General features: G+C 46.0%; 1 protein-coding gene across 1 annotated transcript in view; it reads left to right on the top strand.

Moving 5' to 3' along the window:
- The window catches only part of LOC140201092 (cathepsin B-like), a 34106-nt gene extending 16231 nt beyond the window's left edge, over nt 1–17875 (top strand). Inside the window, exons 5-10 of the mRNA XM_072264685.1 lie at nt 9127–9245; nt 11749–11834; nt 12089–12232; nt 16378–16494; nt 17034–17162; nt 17328–17875. Coding sequence (XP_072120786.1) covers nt 9127–9245; nt 11749–11834; nt 12089–12232; nt 16378–16494; nt 17034–17162; nt 17328–17422 — 690 coding nt within the window. The 3' untranslated portion in view covers nt 17423–17875. The remainder of the gene's footprint in view (nt 1–9126; nt 9246–11748; nt 11835–12088; nt 12233–16377; nt 16495–17033; nt 17163–17327) is intronic.
- Nucleotides 17876–18023: the final 148 nt, after the last annotated feature.

Genomic DNA, 18023 nt, shown 5'->3' with positions numbered 1-18023 from the left:
AGAAAATTACCTATTATGCTGACATCGGTAGTTGGAAAGTTATTGGAGTCGATCCTCAAGGACGAGGTTATGAAATACCTCGAGGTGCATGACAAGATGTTGAACAAAGGGAACTATGGGGCTATGAGGGAGGAGCTGGCCAAAGTTCAATGGAACAATACCCTAGCAGGATGACAGTGGAACAACAACGGCAAGTGTTTCTGGGAATAATGCGGAAGGTGCAGGATCAGTTCATTCCAAAGAGGAAGAAAGATCCTAAGGGGAGTAAGGGGAGGCTGTGGCTGACAAGGGAAGTAATGGACAGTATAAAAATAAAAGAGAAGAAGTATAACATAGCAAAAACGAGTGGGAAGCCGGAGGATTGGGAAACTTTTAAAGAGCAACAGAAGGTAACTAAAAAGGCAATACGCAGAGAAAAAATGAGGTATGAAGGTAAACCAGCAAAGAATATAAAGGAGGATAGTAACAGCTTCTTTAGGTCTGTGAAAAGGAAAAAAATAGTTAAGACCAAAATTGGGCCCTTGAAGACAGAAACAGGTGAATTTATTATGGGGAACAAGGAAATGGCAGATGAGTTGAACAGGTACTTTGGATCTGTCTTCACTAGGGAAGACACAAACAATCTCCCAGATATAATAGTGGCCAAAGGACCAAAGGTAACGAATGAACTGAAGGAAATTTATATTAGGCAGGAAATGGTGTTGGATAGGCTGTTGGGTCTGAAGGCTGATAAGTTCCCGGGACCTGATGGTCTGCATCCCAGGGTACTTAAGGAGGTGGCTTTAGAAATCGTGGACGCTTTGGTGATCATTTTCCAATGTTCTATAGATTCAGGATCAGTTCCTGTGGATTGGAGGGTGGCTAATGTTGTTCCTCTCCAAGAAGGGAGGAAGAGAGAAAACAGGGAATTATAGACCGGTTAGCCTGACGTCGGTGGTGGGAAAGATGCTGGAGTCAATTATAAAAGATGAAATTACGACACATCTGGATAATAGTAACAGGATTGGTCCGAGTCAGCATGGATTTACGAAGGGGAAATCGTGCTTGACTAATCTGGAATTTTTTGAGGATGTAACTATGAAAATGGACAAGGGAGAGCCAGTGGATGTCGTGTACCTGGACTTTCAGAAAGCCTTTGATAAAGTCCCACATAGGAGATTAGTGGGCAAAATTAGGGCACATGGTATTGGGGGCAGAGTACTGACATGGATTGAAAATTGGCTGGCTGACAGAAAACAAAGAGTAGCGATTAACAGGTCCCTTTCGGAATGGCAGGCGGTGACCATTGGGGTACCGCAGGGTTCAGTGCTGGGACCGCAGCTGTTTACGATATATATTAATGATTTTGATGAGGGAATTAGAAGTAACATTAGCAAAATTGCCGATGACACAAAGCTGGGTGGCAATGTGAAATGTGAGGAGGATGTTACGAGAATGCAGGGTGACTTTGACAGGCTGGGTGAGTGGGCAGATGCATGGCAGATGCAGTTTAATGTGGATAAATGTGAGGTTATCCACTTTGGTGGTAAGAACAGAAAGGCAGATTATTATCTAAATGGAGTCAAGTTAGGAAAAGGGGAAGCACAACGAGATCTAGGTGTTCTTGTACATCAGTCACTGAAAGCAAGCATGCAAGTACAGCAGGCAGTGAAGAAAACTAATGGCATGCTGGCCTTCATAACAAGGGGAATTGAGTATAAGAGCAAAGAGGTCCTCCTGCAGCTGTACAGGGCCCTGGTGAGACCACACCTGGAGTACTGTGTGCAATTTTGGTCTCCAAATTTGAGGAAGGACATTCTTGCTATTGAGGGAGTGCAGCGTAGGTTCAACAAGGTTAATTCCCGGGATGGCGGGACTGTCATATGTCGAAAGATTGGAGCAACTGGGCTTGTATACTTTGGAATTTAGAAGGCTGATTTATTGAAACATAGAAGATTATTAAGGGATTGGACACGCTGGAGGCAGGAAGCATGTTCCCACTGATGGGTGAGTCCAGAACCAGAGGCCACAGTTTAAGAATAAGGGGTAGGCCATTTAGAACAGAATTGAGGAAAAACTTTTTCACCTAGAGAGTGGTGGATATATGGAATGCTCTGCCCCAGATGGCTGTGGAGGCCAAGTCTCTGGATGCTTTCAAGAAAGAGATGGGTAGAGCTCTTAAAGATAGCAGAATCAAAGGTTATGGGGATAAGGCAGGAACTGAATACTGATTGTGGATGATCAGCCATGATCACAGTGAATGGCAGTGCTGGCTCGAAGGGCCGAATGGCCTACTCCTGCACCTATTGTCTATTGTCTAAGATGGGTCCAAGCCAGCATGGTTTCATGAAGGGAAGATCCTGCCTCACCAACCTATTGGAATTTTTTGAGGTAATCTCAAATAAGATTGACAAGGGAGAGGCTGTGGATGTTGTGTATCTGGATTTTCAAAAGGCCTTCGATAAGGTGCCGTGTAAGAGGCTGCTTAATAAGATGAGAGCCCATGGAATTACAGGAAAGATATTGGAACATTGGCTGATAGGTAGAAAGCAAAGGATGGGAATAAAGGGATCCTATTCTGATTGATTGCCGGTTACTAGTGGTGTTCTGCAGCGGTCGGTGTTGGGGCCGCTTCTTTTTACGATGTATATCGATGATTTAGATTATGGATTAAATGGTTTTGTGGCTAAGTTTGTGGATGACACCAAGATAGGTGGAGGAGCAGGAAGTGTTGAAAAAACGGAAATGTTGCAGAGAGATTTGGTCAGTTTAGGAGAGTGGGCAAAGAAATGGCAGATGAGATATAATGTTGAGAAATGTACGGTTGTACATTTTGGAAGAAGAAATAATCAGGCAGATTATTATTTAGATGGGGAGAAAATTTAAAAATTGGAAGTGCAAAGGGACTTGGGGGTCCTCGTGCAGGATACCCTAAAGGTTAACTACCAAGTTGGATTGGCGGTAAGGAAAGCGAATGCTATGTTGGCATTCATTTCAAGAGGAATAGTGTATAAGAGTAAGGAGGTGTTGATGAGGCTCTATGGGGCACTAGTGAGACCTCATTTGGAATACTGTGTGCAGTTTTGGGCCCCCTATCTTAGAAAGGATGTACTGATGTTGGAGAGAGTTCAGAGAAGATTTACGAGGATGATTCCTGGAATGCAGGGGCTAACATATGAGGCGCGTTTGTCCGCTCTTGGATTGTATTCATTAGAGTATAGAAGAATGGGAGGGGATCTCATAGAAACATTTTGAATGTTGAAAGAGTTGGACAGAGTAGATATGGAAAGGCTGTTTCCCTTGGTGGGTGAGTCCAGGACAAGAGGCCACAGTCTTAGAATTAGAGGGTACCCATTTAAAACAGAGATGAGAAGAAATTTTTTTAGCCTGATTTTTTTTTTAGCTGGATTTATGGAATTTGTTGCCACATACAGCTGTGGAGGTCTGGTCATTCAGGGTGTTTAAGGAGGAGTTTGACAGGTATCTAATTAGTCGGTATCAAGGGATATGGGGGAAAAAGCTGGAAATTGGAACTAGATGGGAGAATAGTTTAGCTCAAGGTGGAGTGGTGGAGCAGACTCAATGGGCCGAATAGCTCCTTTGTCTTGTGATCTTGTGAAATGACTCAGTCTCTCCTCATAGTCTAACCCCTTCATCGCTGGGATCAACCTGGTGAACCTCCTTTGCACCACCTCCAAAGCCAGTATATCCTTCCTGAGCTAAGGCAACCATAGCATCTCTCTTCAGCATGTTAGATGTGTCCTCCACAATGAACACTGACACGAAATAGTCATTCGAAACCTCAACCATTTCCTCATTACCCAATATCCTTCTCATCCTCCAAGGGACCTACATTCACTTTAGCCACCCTTTTCCACTTTATATAAATATAAAATCTTTTACTGTCCTTTTTTATATTTTGTGCTAGTTTATTTTCATAATCTAGCTTCCCTCTCTTTATTGCTCACTTAGTGGTACTCTGTTGCTTTTTTAGATTTCCCCAGTCTTCCAGTTTCCCACTACTCTTGGTGACTTTGTACTCATCAGCTTTCTTTTATTTTCTCAGATATCCAAGGCTGGCGCTCCCAACCCTCACTGCCTTGCTTTTTAACTGGAATATCCTTTTGTTGAGCACTGTGAAAAATCTCTTTGAAAGTCTTCCACTGTTCCTCAACCGTCCCACAATATAGTTGGTGTTCCCAGCGTACACCAGCCAAATCCTGCGTCCATTCCATTGCAGTCTCCGTTGTTTAGACACAATACACTGGTTTTTGATCAAACTATTGCACCCTCTATTTGTATGAGAAACTCAATCATACTGTGATCTCTTTCCAAGAGTATCCCTAACTACAAGATTGCTGATTTTACCCGTCTCATTGCAGAGCACCAGATCTAAGATAACACGTTCCCTTGTAGGTTCAGTAACATGCTGTTCAAGAAAGCCAGCACGGATACATTCTATGAAGTCCTCCTCCAAACTGCCTCGACCAATTTGATTCACCCAACCTATGTGCAAGTTAAAGTCCCCCATGAAAACTGCTGTTCCATTCTTGCATGCCTCAGATATTCCTCTGTTTATTGCCTGTGACACTGTAATATTATTATTCGGTGGCCAATAGACAACTCCCAGCAGTTTTTTTTTCCCCCTTTACTGTTCCTAATCTGTACCCGGATGGATTCAACGTTCTGCTCCTTAAATCTTATATCATCTCTCACTATCACCCTGATCTCATCTTTAAGAGCGCTACCCCACCTCCCTTACCTTCCTGCCTATCCTTCTGTATTACCTGATATCCTTGGATACTTAATTCCCGATCCACAACCACGCCACTGTAATGGCCACTGAATCGTACCCCTTTGTACTGATTTGTGGCACAAGGTCACTGACCTTATCTCAAGTACTACGGACATTAAGATAAAGTTCCCTTTCACTCATTGGGCTTTTAAAATGTTGTAATCTTTTACTCTTTTGCACTTGACTTTTCTTCACTCCACTCTTACTTTTCTTTTTTTATCTTTTGCTTTCATCTCTAACCACACTTCTCTTTTTTATTTTATCCATACTTCTCCAATCTGTTGAACTGACCCCCCTACTATTTAGTTTAAAGCCCTATCCACAGCCCTAGTAATGTGATTCACCAGGATCCAGGTCCCATCACAGTTCAGGTGGAGCCCGTCCCATTGGTACAGCTTCCTCCTTCCCAATACAGGTGCCAGTTTCCCATGAACTCAAACCCACTTCTCCCACACCAATCTCTGAGCCACACATTTAACTCTCTAATCTTCTTGATCCTATGCCAAATTGCCACTCGGGTAGTAATCCAGAGATTACAACCTTTCTGGTTCTGCTTTTTAATTTAGTCCCTAGCTGCTCAAATTCCCTCAGCAGAATGCTTTCCTTGTTCTACCTATGTCATTGGTACCCACGTGGACCATGACAACTGGATCTTTCCCCTCCCATTGCAAATTCCCCTGCAGGTCGGATAAGACCTGGGCAACACAGTCTTGTCCTGAAATGAGTGAATCCACTGGGGGAAAAGTCAGCATGTGATGGAGCCAAAGCCTTGATTTGACCACAGTAAAACCTCCACTTTGGAAAAAAATCTCAGCAGCCCGGGCAGTATGTGTGGAGAGAACCTCCCTTGGTTACACAGTGTCTCGAACCAACGATTGTTTTCTGACTTGCTGAACATTTTCTGATTTTAGTCAATAGACAATAGGTGCAGAAGTTGACCATTTGGCCCTTCGAGCCTGCACCACCATTCTGAGATCATGGCTGATCATCTACTATCAATACTTGGTTCCTGCCTTGTCCCCATAACCCTTGATTCCCCTATCCATAAGATACCTATCTAGCTCCTTCTTGAAAGCATCCAGAGAATTGGCCTCCACTGCCTTCTGAGGCAGCGCGTTCCACACCTCCACAACCCTCTGGGAGAAGAAGTTTCTCCTCAACTCTGTCCTAAATGACCTACCCCTTATTCTTAAACCACGCCCTCTGGTACTGGACTCTCCCAGCATCTGGAACATATTTCCTGCCTCTATCTTGTCCAATCCCTTAATAATCTTATATGTCTCAATCAGATCCCCCCTCAAACTCCTTAATTCCAGCGTGTACAAGCCCAGTCTCTCTAACTTCTCTGCGTAAGACAGTCCGGACATCCCAGGAATTAACCTAGTGAACCTATGCTGCACCTCCTCCACAGCCAGGATGTCCTTCCTTAACCCTGAAGACCAAAACTGCACATAATACTCCAGGTGTGGTCTCACCAGGGCCCTGTACAAATGCAAAAAGATTTCCTTGCTCTTGTACTCATTCCCTTTGTAATAAAGGCCAACATTCCTTTAGCCTTCTTCACTGCCTGCTGCACTTGCTCATTCACCTTCAGAGACTGATGAACAAGTACTCCTAGATCTCTTTGTATTTCTCCCTTACCTAACTCCACACCGTTCAGATAATAATCTGCCTTCCTGTTCTTGCTCCCAAAGTGAATAACCTCACACTTATTCACATTAAATGCCATCTGCCAAGTTTCTGCCCACTCACCCAGCCTATCCAAGTCACCTTGAATTCTCCTAACATCCTCATCACATGTCACACTGCCACCCAGCATAGTATCATCAGCAAACTTGCTGATGTTATTTACAATGCCTTCCTCTAAATCATTGACGTAAATCGTAAACAGCTGTGGTCCCAATACCGAGCCCTGTGGCACCCCACCAGTCACCACCTGCCATTCCGAGAAACACCCATTCACTGCTACCCTTTGCTTTCTATCTGCCAACCAGTTTTCTATCCATGTCAATATTCTCCCCCCAATGCCATGAGCTCTGATTTTACCCACCAATCTCCTATGTGGTACCTAATCAAATGCCTTCTGAAAGTCAAAGTACACCACATCCACTGGATCTTCCGCGTCTATCTTCCTGGTTACATCCTTGAAAAACTCCAATAGATTAGTCAAGCATGATTTGCCCTTGGTAAATCCATGCTGGCTCGGCCCAATCCTATCACTGCTGTCAAGATATGCTGCTATTTCATCTTTAATAATGGACTCTAGCATCTTCCCCACTACTGATGTTAGGCTAACAGGGCGATAGTTCTCTGTTTTCTCTCTCCCTCCTTTCTTAAGAAGTGGGATAACATTAGCCATTTGCCAATCCTCAGGAACTGATCCTGAATCTAAGGAACATTGGAAAATGATCGCCAATGCGTCCGCAATTTCCAGAGCCACCTCCTTTAGTACCCTAGGATGCAGACCATCTGAACCTGGGGATTTGATAGCCTTCAGTCCCATCAGTCTACTCATCACCGTTTCCTTCCTAATGTCAATCTGTTTCAGTTCCTCTGTTACCCTATGTCCTTGGCCCATCCATACATCTGGGAGATTGCTTGTGTCTTCCCTAGTGAAGACAGATCCAAAGTACGTATTAAATTCATCTGCCATTTCTTTGTTTCCCATAACAATTTCTCCCAATTCATTCTTCAAGGGCCCCACATTGTTCTTAACTATCTTCCTTCTCTTCACATACCTTAGTTTAAAAAAAAACTTTTGCTATCCTCCTTTATATTCCTAGCTAGCTTGAGTTCATACCTCATTTTTTTTCTCCCCGTATTGCCTTTTTAGTTAAGTTCTGTTGCTCCTTAAAAATTTCCCAATCATCCGTCTTCCCACTCACCTTAGCACTGTTATACTTTTTTAATGCTATGCTATCTCTGACTTCCTTTGTCAACCACTGTGGCCACTTTCCCCCCTTAGAATCCTTCCTTCTCTGGGGGATGAACTGATTTTGCACCTTGTGCATTATTCCCAAGAATACCTGCCATTGCTGTTCCACTGTCTTTTCTGCTAGGATATCCAACCAGTCAACTTTGGCCAGCTCCCCTCTCATGGCTCCATAGTCTCCATTGTTCAACTGCAATACTGACACTTCTGATCTGCCCTTATCCCTGTCAACTTGCAGATAAAAACTTATCATATTATGGTCACTACCTCCTAATGGCTCCTTTACTTCAAGGTCACTTATCAAATCCTGTTCATTGCACAACACTAAATTCAGAATAGCCTTATCCCTGGTCGGCTCTCGTACAAGCTGCTCCATAAATGCACCCCGTAGGCACTCTACAAACTCCCTATCCTGGGGTCCAGTACCAACCTGATTTTCCCAGTTCACCTGCATGTTGAAATCCCCCATAACTACTGCGACATTTCCTTTGCCACATGCCATTGTTAACTCCCTATTCAACTTGCACCCAATATCCATGCTACTGTTTGGGGGCCTGTAGATAACACCTATTAGGGTCTTTTTGCCCTTACTGTTCCTCAGTTCTATCCACACTGATTCTACTTCTTCTGATTCTATGTCCCCCCTTGCAAGGGACTGAATCTCATTCCTCACCAACAGGGCCACCCCACCCCCTCTGCCCACTTTTCTGTCCCTTCGATAGCACGTATACCCTTGTACATTCAATTCCCAGGTCTGATTCCCCCTGCAGCCATGTCTCCGTTATCCCAACAACATCATAGTTACCCATTCGCACCTGAGCTTCAAGCTCATCCGCCTTATTTCTGACACTTCGCGCATTCAGATATAGAATTTTTAACACATTTCTCCTCTCTCTGTTTAAATCACTGCCTATTATGCATAACCCAGCTCCCCGAACTCTCACCGGGCTATACGCCCCTTGAATTTTGTTTTCCTTAAATTTACTTACCCTTTCAGCACATTTAACTCCATACTCCGTTAGACCATCCCTCTGCACATGTATCCTCCTTATCACTCGTTTTGTTTTGGGTCTGTGACCTCTGGAAGCCCAGGCCCAGCCACCTGAAGACTTCCAGCAGAATGTCAATCACGTAGTTTCCGGGTGCGATCCTGGACTAGGAGTGTCACCCTAGTAATCACAGGTAGACCTTCAGAAAACACATTGCATAAGGAACTGAGAATAACTCTTCCTTAAAAGGAGCATGAGAGAAGCGTTCAGTTATCTAAATCTGAGTTGGAAGATATCTTGGTCAAAGAGGAGGATCAGACCACAGCTCTGGGGGTGGGGCGGTGCTGGATCGGGACGGTCGGTGGGGGAGAAGAAATTAGGATGAAGGGAGGTGGAGGGCGGCTGTTGATGAGATCTTTGTTCTTCCCCAGGCCTTTGGCGCAGTGGAAGCCATGTCAGATAGGATTTGTATCCACTCCAAGGGTCAGGTTAATGCGGAGCTCTCTGCTGAAGATCTCCTAACCTGCTGTGGCTTCGAGTGCGGAGATGGGTGAGTGTTCTTTGTGTGATGACGGGAGAGGTGATGGGCACAAGAGGGAGGCTGTTACAAACCAAAGGGTGGGAGCTCCAAAACTGAAACCCACCGTGGTGAGAGGAAGATGTAGGAGACGGCATCTGAGCCATGGGACTTGTGGATTATGAAAGTCAGCGATGAACAGGAGGGCAAGGATAATGGAAAAATTGTCAACAGCCAAGGTTGGGGAGAAAGCCAAGGTGTTCACCTGGAGGTGACATGATCATTGGGAAAGAGGGGGCAGATTTGACCAACTCTGCAGCAAACCCTGGTGGGGAGGTGTGAGGGTCTCTGGGACAACTGATACCTTGTCCTGGTGGAGTGTTTGAGGGTCGGTGGGACAACTGATACTTTGTCCTGGTGGGGATGTGTTTGGGGGTCGGTGGGACAACTGATACTTTGTCCTGGTGGGGTGTGTGAGGGTCTCTGGGACAACTGGTACCTTGTCCTGGTGGGGATGTGTTTGAGGGTCTCTAGGACAACTGGTACCTTGTCCTGGTGGGGATGTGTTTGAGGGTCTCTAGGACAACTGGTACCTTGTCCTGGTGGGGATGTGTTTGAGGGTCTCTGGGACAACTGGTACCTTGTCCTGGTGGGGAAGTGCAAGTGGTACATGTGAGCTTGACTATGCGAGGTTTGTGTAGGGATACGGAGGGCTGTGCTCTCAGTGCAGGTCGATGAGAGTAGGCAATTTAAATGGTTCAGTATGGACTAGATGGGCCAAAGGGCCGGTTTCTGTGCTGTACCTTTCTATGACTCAGATTCTAAATTAAATATATAGTGCAAAACTATAATAAAAAGTAGCGAGGTAGTGTTCATGGGTTCATTGTCCATTCAGAAATTGGATGGCAGAGGGGAAGAAGCTGTTCCTGAATCATTGAGTGTTTGCCTTCTGGCTTCTGCACCTCCTTCTTGCTGGTAGCAATTGGAGGAGAGCATGACTTGTGTGATGGGGGTCCTTAATGATGGATGCTGCCTTTTTGAGACATCACCTTCTGAAGATGTCCTGGATTTTGGGGAGGCTAGAGCCCATGATGGAGCTGGCAAGAGTGGTGGGTGCATGGAAGCGAATGCGATAGGGTCTTTTCAGAGTCTCTTAGATAGGTACACGGAGCTTAACAAAATAGAGAGCTATGCGCTAGGAAGTTCTGGGTAGTTTCTAGAGTACGTTACATGGTCAGCACAACATTGTGGGCCGAAGGGCCTGTAATGTTCTATGGCTAATTTACAACTTTCCGCAGCTTTTTCCGATTCTGTTCAGTGCCTCCTGTCTCCTCCAATACTAGACAGTGATGCAACCGGGCAGGATGCTCTCCATAGTACATCTGGTGAAATTTGAAACTGTCTTTGGTGATATACCAAGTGTCCTCAAACTCCTAATGAAATATAGGCCGAGTCATACTTGCATCAATATGTTGGGCCCAGGATAGATCTTCAGAGATTTTGACACCGAGGAGCTTGAAACTGCTCGCCCTTTCTACTGTTGATCCCTCTCTGTGTGTGTGTGTGTGTGTGTGTGTGTGTGTGTGTTTCCTCAACTTCCCCTTCCTGAAGTCCACCATCAACTCCGTGGACTTTCTGACACTAAGTGTCAGATTGTTGCTGTGACACCACTTACCCAGCTGATCCATCTCACTTGTGTACGCTGCCTCGTCACCTTTGTATTTCTTCCAACAGCAGTGGTGTTGTCAGCAAATGTATAAATGGTGTTTGAGCAGAGCCCAGCTGCACAGTCGTGGAGGTAGAGAGCCAAGAACTGAGCACAGATTCTTGAGGTTCACCAGTGTTGATTGTCCGCAAGGAGATGTTGTTTCTGTTCTGCATTGAATTATGGTCTCCCAGTGAGGAAGTCAAGGAATCAATTGCAGAGGCCCAGCTTTTGGAGCTTGTTGATTTGAACTTTGAGGAAGAAAGTGAGTAGTGAGCTATAGTCAATAGACACCTGACATGGGTATTGTTATTATCCTGGTGATCCAAGGCCAAGTAGAGAGCCAGTGAGATTGACCGATTGTTGCGATCAGCAAATTCCAGTGGTCCAGGAGTTGATTCTACCCATGACCAACCTGTCAAGGCATTTCATCTCGGCAGATGTGAGTGTTAGTGGGTGATGATCATTGCGGCAGAGCTGTTTTGGCTGCATCTGGAGAATTGCATAAAGCTGCAACTTCCTGACTTTTGAACTCAGTGCCTCGACTGATTTAAAAAAAAAAAACAAGAATGCCAAATGGCATCTTAACCGCCCCATCAACTTGTGTAGTTTCTTTTAGGGAGCCATGAATTTGAATTCCAAGATCCCTCTGCTCATCAAATGCCTTGAGAGGTTGGTCATGGGCAGAATCAACTCCTGGGAGAAGGCCTTGTGAGAGGGGCAATAAATCAGCCATGATTGAATAACAGAGACTTAATGGGCTGAATGGCCTATTTCTGCTCCTATGCCTTATGCTGCCTTTAATGTGTCTCCCCCTATCCCCAACTGCAGATGTAATGGGGGCTACCCATCACAAGCCTGGAAATACTGGACACAAAAGGGACTGGTGACGGGGGGGCTCTACAATTCCCACACAGGTCAGTGCGGGAGGGGAATGGAATGTGACCAGGATTGCGGGGTGGAGGGAGGACACGGTATGATAAAGGATGTGGTGGGAGGAACTGGTAACTGGGTGGGGCTCCAACTCCCAGTGGGAGGGGGCTTGGTGAAACAGGGGTGGGGGTGTGATAGCAAGAGGGAGCGTGTATATGGAGTGGGAGGGGTTTATTGCTTCAGAAATGTGAAGACATTGTTGATATTGTCACCCTTCCCCCTCCCCCCCACCTTCCAGGTTGCCGTCCATACTCGATCCCTCCATGTGAGCACCATGTAAATGGGTCACGACTGCCATGTACAGGGGAGATCCCCACCCCCCAGTGCACCCAGATGTGTGAGGCCGGCTACACCCCCAGCTATTCCCAAGATAAACATTACGGTGAGTGCCGGTGCGTGGGGAGAGGGTAGGGTTACTGAAACACGGCTGCAGACCAGACGTGTGTCAGCTTCAGTGACGCACACATCTGATGGGCTAAGTGGCCACCCACGTACAAAGATATAGAAGCAGAATTAAGCCATTCAGCCCATCAGATCTGCTGTCCTATTCCATTACGACTCTCAACCCCATGTTCTTGCCTTCTCCATGTAACCTTTGACACCTCACTAATCAAGAACCCATCGGTCTCCTCCCACTTTAACTATAAGCACAGAGCACACGAAATGGGAGCTGGAGTCGGCCGTCTGGTCCGTCAAGCCTTCTCCACCATTCAATAAGATCATCTTCACCTACCTGCCTTTTCCCCATAATCCTTCATTCCCCTGCTTTGCCTCCACCACAGTTCATGGCAGAGCATTCCACAGATTCATCACTCTTTGGCTAAACAAATTCCTCCTTACTTCTGTTCTAAAAGGTCACCCTTCTATTTTGAGGCTGTACCCTCTAGTTCTAGATACCCCCACCATAAGAAACATCCTCCCCACATCCACCCTATCTCGTCCTTTCAATATTCGGCAGGTTTCAGTGAGATTCTCCTCCCCCCCCCCCCCCCCCCGGCATTCTTCTAAATTCCAGTGAGTACTGGTCCAAAGCTGCCAGAACCACCTCAGATGTTAACCCCTTCATTCCTGGAATCATCCTCATGAACCTCCTCCCCTAGACTCTTTCCAATGACAACACATCCTTTCTGAGATATGGGGCCCAAAACTGTTGAATACTCTTAAGCGTGGCCTGACTAGTGTCTTCTAAAGCTTCAGCATTACCTGTAAATTAACCTTCTGGGAGTCTTGCACAAGGATTCCTAAGTCCCTCTTTACCTCTGATATTTGCACCTCCTCCCCATTTAGATGATAGTCTGCACTTTTGTTCCTTTTACCAAAATACATTATCATACATTTCCCAACACTGTATTTCCCCATTCTTCCAATTTGTTTGTCCTGCTGCAATCGCATTGCTGCCTCAGCACTATCTACCCCTCTACCTTTTTCCTAATCTGCAAACTTTGCCACAAAGGCATCAATTCCGTTATCTAAATCACTGACAAACAATGTGAAAAGTAGCAGTCCCAATACTGACCCCCGAGGAATACCACTAGTCACTGGCAGCCAACCAGAAAAGTTCCCTTTTATTCCCACTGGCTGCCTCCTGGCTGTCAGCCATTCCACTATCCGTGCCAGTAACACCACAGCATTTTACCTTGTTAAGCAGCCTCGTGTGTGGCACCTTATCAAACGCCTTCTGAAAATCCAAGTAAATGACATCCACTGAAGGGAAAATCTGCCGGTGCTGGAAATCCAAGCAACACAAAATGCTGGAGGAACTCAGCAGGCCAGGCAGCATCTATGGGGAAAAAAGTACAGTTGGCGTTTCAGGCCGAAATGTCGACTGTACTTTTTTCCATAGATCCTGCCTGGCCTGCTGAGTTCCTTCAGCATTTTGTATGTGTGACATCCACTGCCTCTCATTTGTCTACCCTGCTTGTTGATTCCTCTAAGAACTCTAACAGATCTGTCAGGCATAATTTCCCTTTACAGAAACCATGCTGACTTTGACTTATTTTATCATTGGTCTCCAAGTACCCTGAAACATCACCCTGAATAATAGACTCCAACACTTTTCCAACCACTGAGGTTAGACTAACCAGCCTGTAATTTCCTCCCTTTTGCCTTCCTCCCTTCTTAAAGAGTGGAGTGACATTTGCAATCTTCCAGTCCTCCGGGACCATGCCAGAATTGAGTGATTCCTGAAAGATCATGACCGATGCATCCATTATCTCTTCAGCAACCTCTCTCAGGACTCTGGGACTCTGTCCATCTGGTCCAGGTGACTTATCCACCTTAAGATCTTTGAGTTTGCCTAGCACTTTTCCTTTGTAATAGCTTGGTCACTCACTCCTGCTCCCTGACACTCACAGGCCTCTGGTACACTGATAGTGTCTTCCACAGTGAAGACCAATGCAAAGTACCCATTAAGTTCACCTGCCATTTCTTTCTCCCCCAGTACTACCTCAGCAGCATCATTTTCCAGTGGTGTTAATATTGACTCTCACATCCCTTTTACTCTATAAAACTGAAAAACTTTTAGTATCCTGCTTTATATTACTGGCTATTCTGCCTTCATATTTAATCTTTTCCCTTTTAGCTTTTTTTTTAAGTTACCTTTTGTAGGATTTTAAAAGCTTCCCAATCATCCAACTTCCCATTCACTCTTGATACTTTTATATGCCCTTTCCTAGGCTTTCGTGCATTTCTTAACTTCCTTTGTCAGCCACGGTTGCCTACCCCTGTGATTTGAGAACGTCTTACTCTGTGCGACATATTTATCTTGCGCCTTGTGAACTATTCCCAGAAACTTTAGCCATCTCTCCTGTGCTGTCATCTCTACCAGTATCCTCCTCCAATCCACCTGGGTAAGCTCCTCTCTCAGGCCTCTGTAACTACCTTTATTCCATTGCGATACAGTTGCATGTGAGTTATGCTTCTCCCTTTCAAATTGCTGTACGAATTCAATCATGTTATAATCACTGTCTCCTAAAGGTTCCTTTATATTAAGCTCCCTAATAAGATCTGGGTTATTACACAACACCCAGTCTAAGATAGGCTTTCCCAGAGTGGGCTCAAGAACAGCTGCTCTAAAAAGTCATCTCGTAGGCATTCAACAAATTCCCCCTCTTATGATCCAACACCAACCTGATTGTCCCAATCCCCTCACATATTGAAGTCCCCCATTACAATTGTCATTACCCTTATTACATGTCTTTGCCCTCCCTTTGCAATCTCAGCCCCTCATCTTGGCTACTATTTGGAGGCCTATATATAATTTCCATAATGTTTTTTTTAACCCTTGTAGTTTCTTAGCTCCACCCACAATGATTCAACATTCTCTGACCCTATGTCAGCTCTTTCTAAAGATGCAATTCTTCTTTCAGCCACGACTCAGTGATGTCCACAATGTCATACCGACCAATCTGTGATGGCGCCATGAGGTCGCTCACCTTATTCTGAATGCTACGCGCATTTAAATGCAGCATTCTCAGTCCTGCGTTATTCACTCTTTTGAATTTTCCCTCCTGTGGTACAATTTAACTCTTTGCTCTGACTGCATTTGTACCCAATCATTGGCTTGTCCTTCCTTACATTCATGTTACTCCCATCATCTACTTGTAAACCTGCTGGCTCATCCTCAGCTCTATCATCCTTTCTCCCATCCCCCTGCCATATTAGTTTGGACTTTTTTTTTTTTTTTTTTTTTTTTTTTTCCCACCAACAGGGCCACCCAACTCCCTCTGCCCACCTTGCTGTCCTTTTGATACAATGTGTAATCTTGGATGTTAATCTCTCAATAGTGATGTCTTTCAGCCACGACTCAGAGGTGCCCTCAACAGCATAGCTGTCAATCTCTAACTGCGGTACAAGATCACCTACCACGTTGTGTGTACTGCGTGCATTCAAATATAACACCTCTATTCATCACTTTTTTTTGATCTTGGCCCTCTGTTAAAGTGCAGCTCAAAGCACTGACTGCAATTTTGCCCTCTCATCTGCCTTTTTGCTCACAGCCTCAGTACACACTGCCTATCACTCCAGTTCCTACCCCCCTGCCAAATTAGTTTAAACCCTCGCCAACAGCTCTAGCAAACATGCCCGCGAGGATATTGGTCCCCCTCGGGTTGGGTGTCACCCAGATCAAGCCTTCCCTAGAAGTGAGTTGAATGATGCAGAAATCTGAAACCCTGTGCTCACCACCTCCTCAGTGACTCACTCCTTGCCCTGACCAGCACACAGTACTGGGAGGAATCTGGAGAAAGGGTGTCCTGTTCTTTAGTATTTTTCCTAGCTCCCTGAACATGCTGTGCAGAGACCTGTTCTCCTTTTCTACCTGTGTCATTAGTGCCAGTGTGCACTGTGGCCTCTGGCTGCTCACCCTCCCTCTGAGCCCCTGCACCTAAGAGGCAGTACACCTTCATGGCCACAGAATCTGCTGTCCGTCCCTCTAACCATCGAGTCTCCTATCATGACTGCTCCACTACCACCCCCAGTGCTGGTGCCCCAGCTTGTGATGACAGTGAGTGATGATTCTTCCCGCAGGCATTAGCTCCTACAGCATCAGCCCGATTGCCGAAGAGATTATGAAGGAGATCTACAAGAATGGGCCCGTGGAGGGAGCACTGCTGGTCTACACAGACTTCCTGCAATATCAATCCGGTATGTCTGCCTGGGGGTGGGGGGGGGGGTTGCTACATGTACTGCCCTCCGTCCCCAGCCCATCGTTTTCCCGGGGGGAGGGAGCACAGACTTCCTGCAATACCAATCCAGTACATTCAGGAGGAGGTGGGGGTGACAGACTGTCACAGGCGGTGCAGGGTGTGGGGAATGAGGGTAATGTACATTCCTCTCAGTCCTACCCCGCGGGTGGTTCATTGCATTAGATAATGTTAAAACTGGCCTAACTGGTCCATGCTGAACAAGATGTCCCCTTTGCCAGTGTTTGTCCCATAACCTTCTAGACCTTTCCAACTGAGTCCACCTCTGCCGCCGTACAGGGGGGGGGGATGGGCAGTCCCCACCACAGCACCGGTGGGTTCAGCTGCTCTGCCTGGCCCAGCATTAGACCATTCAGCTGTTGAGTCTGCTCTGCCATCTTATCAACTCCATTCTCCTGCTTGCTCCCCATAACCTTTGACACCCTGACTAAAGAAGAATCTATCGACCTCCGCTTTGACTCCTAACTGCCCTCTACACAGGTGTTTACCAGCACAAGGCTGGGATGGAGGTCGGGGGTCATGCCATCAAGATTCTGGGCTGGGGCGAGGAGGACGGAACCCCCTACTGGCTGGTGGCCAACTCCTGGAACACGGACTGGGGGGATAACGGTGAGTGCTGGGGGTGATATTGTAGAGGACAGGTTGGGGAAGATGGGTGCTGGCGTGAGGGTGATATGGGGTGTGTTGTTATGGGGGTGTTTGTGGTTCTGTGGGGAGGGTGAGGCTGTGTATCCTCTCTCCATTTTTCACCCATCACAATATTTTGCCTGCCAGGGTACGTAAAGATTCTGAGGGGCAGCAACGAATGTGGCATCGAGGAGGGAGTTGTGGCTGGGATCCCTCGCACAAGCAGCCTCCACCACCAGTGACACCATCTGGTTCTCAACATGGATCATTAATCAGAGAACAGTACTCCCCAATGCCAAGCTAGTTACACTTCCACCTAGCTTGAGTCACAACAGCGAGTGACTGATGCCCAGCTGCTAATCTCTCTGCTTGATCACACTCAACTACAGAAGCCGTCAGCAGACTAACACCTGAGATCAATACTGACAGCAACACACACCAAGTGCTCAGGAATTCTGCCGGCCAGGCAGCATCTGTGGAAATGAATAAACAGTTAATGTTTTAGGCTGAGACCCTTCATCAGGACTGGAAAGGAAGGGTCTCGGCCCGAAATGTTAATTGTTTATCTATTTCCATAGATGCTGCCTGACTTGCTGAGTTCTTCCAGCATTTTGAGTGTGTTGCTTTGGATTTCTAGCATCTGCAGAATCTCTTGTTTCTGATTGTACCTAAATACATTTTTTTTCTTTTTTTAAGTCTTGCCTTTTTGCTTTATTATTTTGAAAGCTGAATAATTATTGGTAGGGAAGTGACTGCCCAAGATATCGGATTCATTGGTCGGAGAGGTGCACTGTTTATGGCCCACCCCTATCTCCATTTGGAAAGCTCAGTCACTTTGGTGAA

This window comes from Mobula birostris, chromosome 8 (assembly GCF_030028105.1).
Source record: "Mobula birostris isolate sMobBir1 chromosome 8, sMobBir1.hap1, whole genome shotgun sequence".
Taxonomy (NCBI): Eukaryota; Metazoa; Chordata; class Chondrichthyes; order Myliobatiformes; family Myliobatidae; genus Mobula; species Mobula birostris.
Note: the sequence above shows the minus strand (reverse complement) of the source record. Positions and strands in the feature narration are given on the sequence as shown.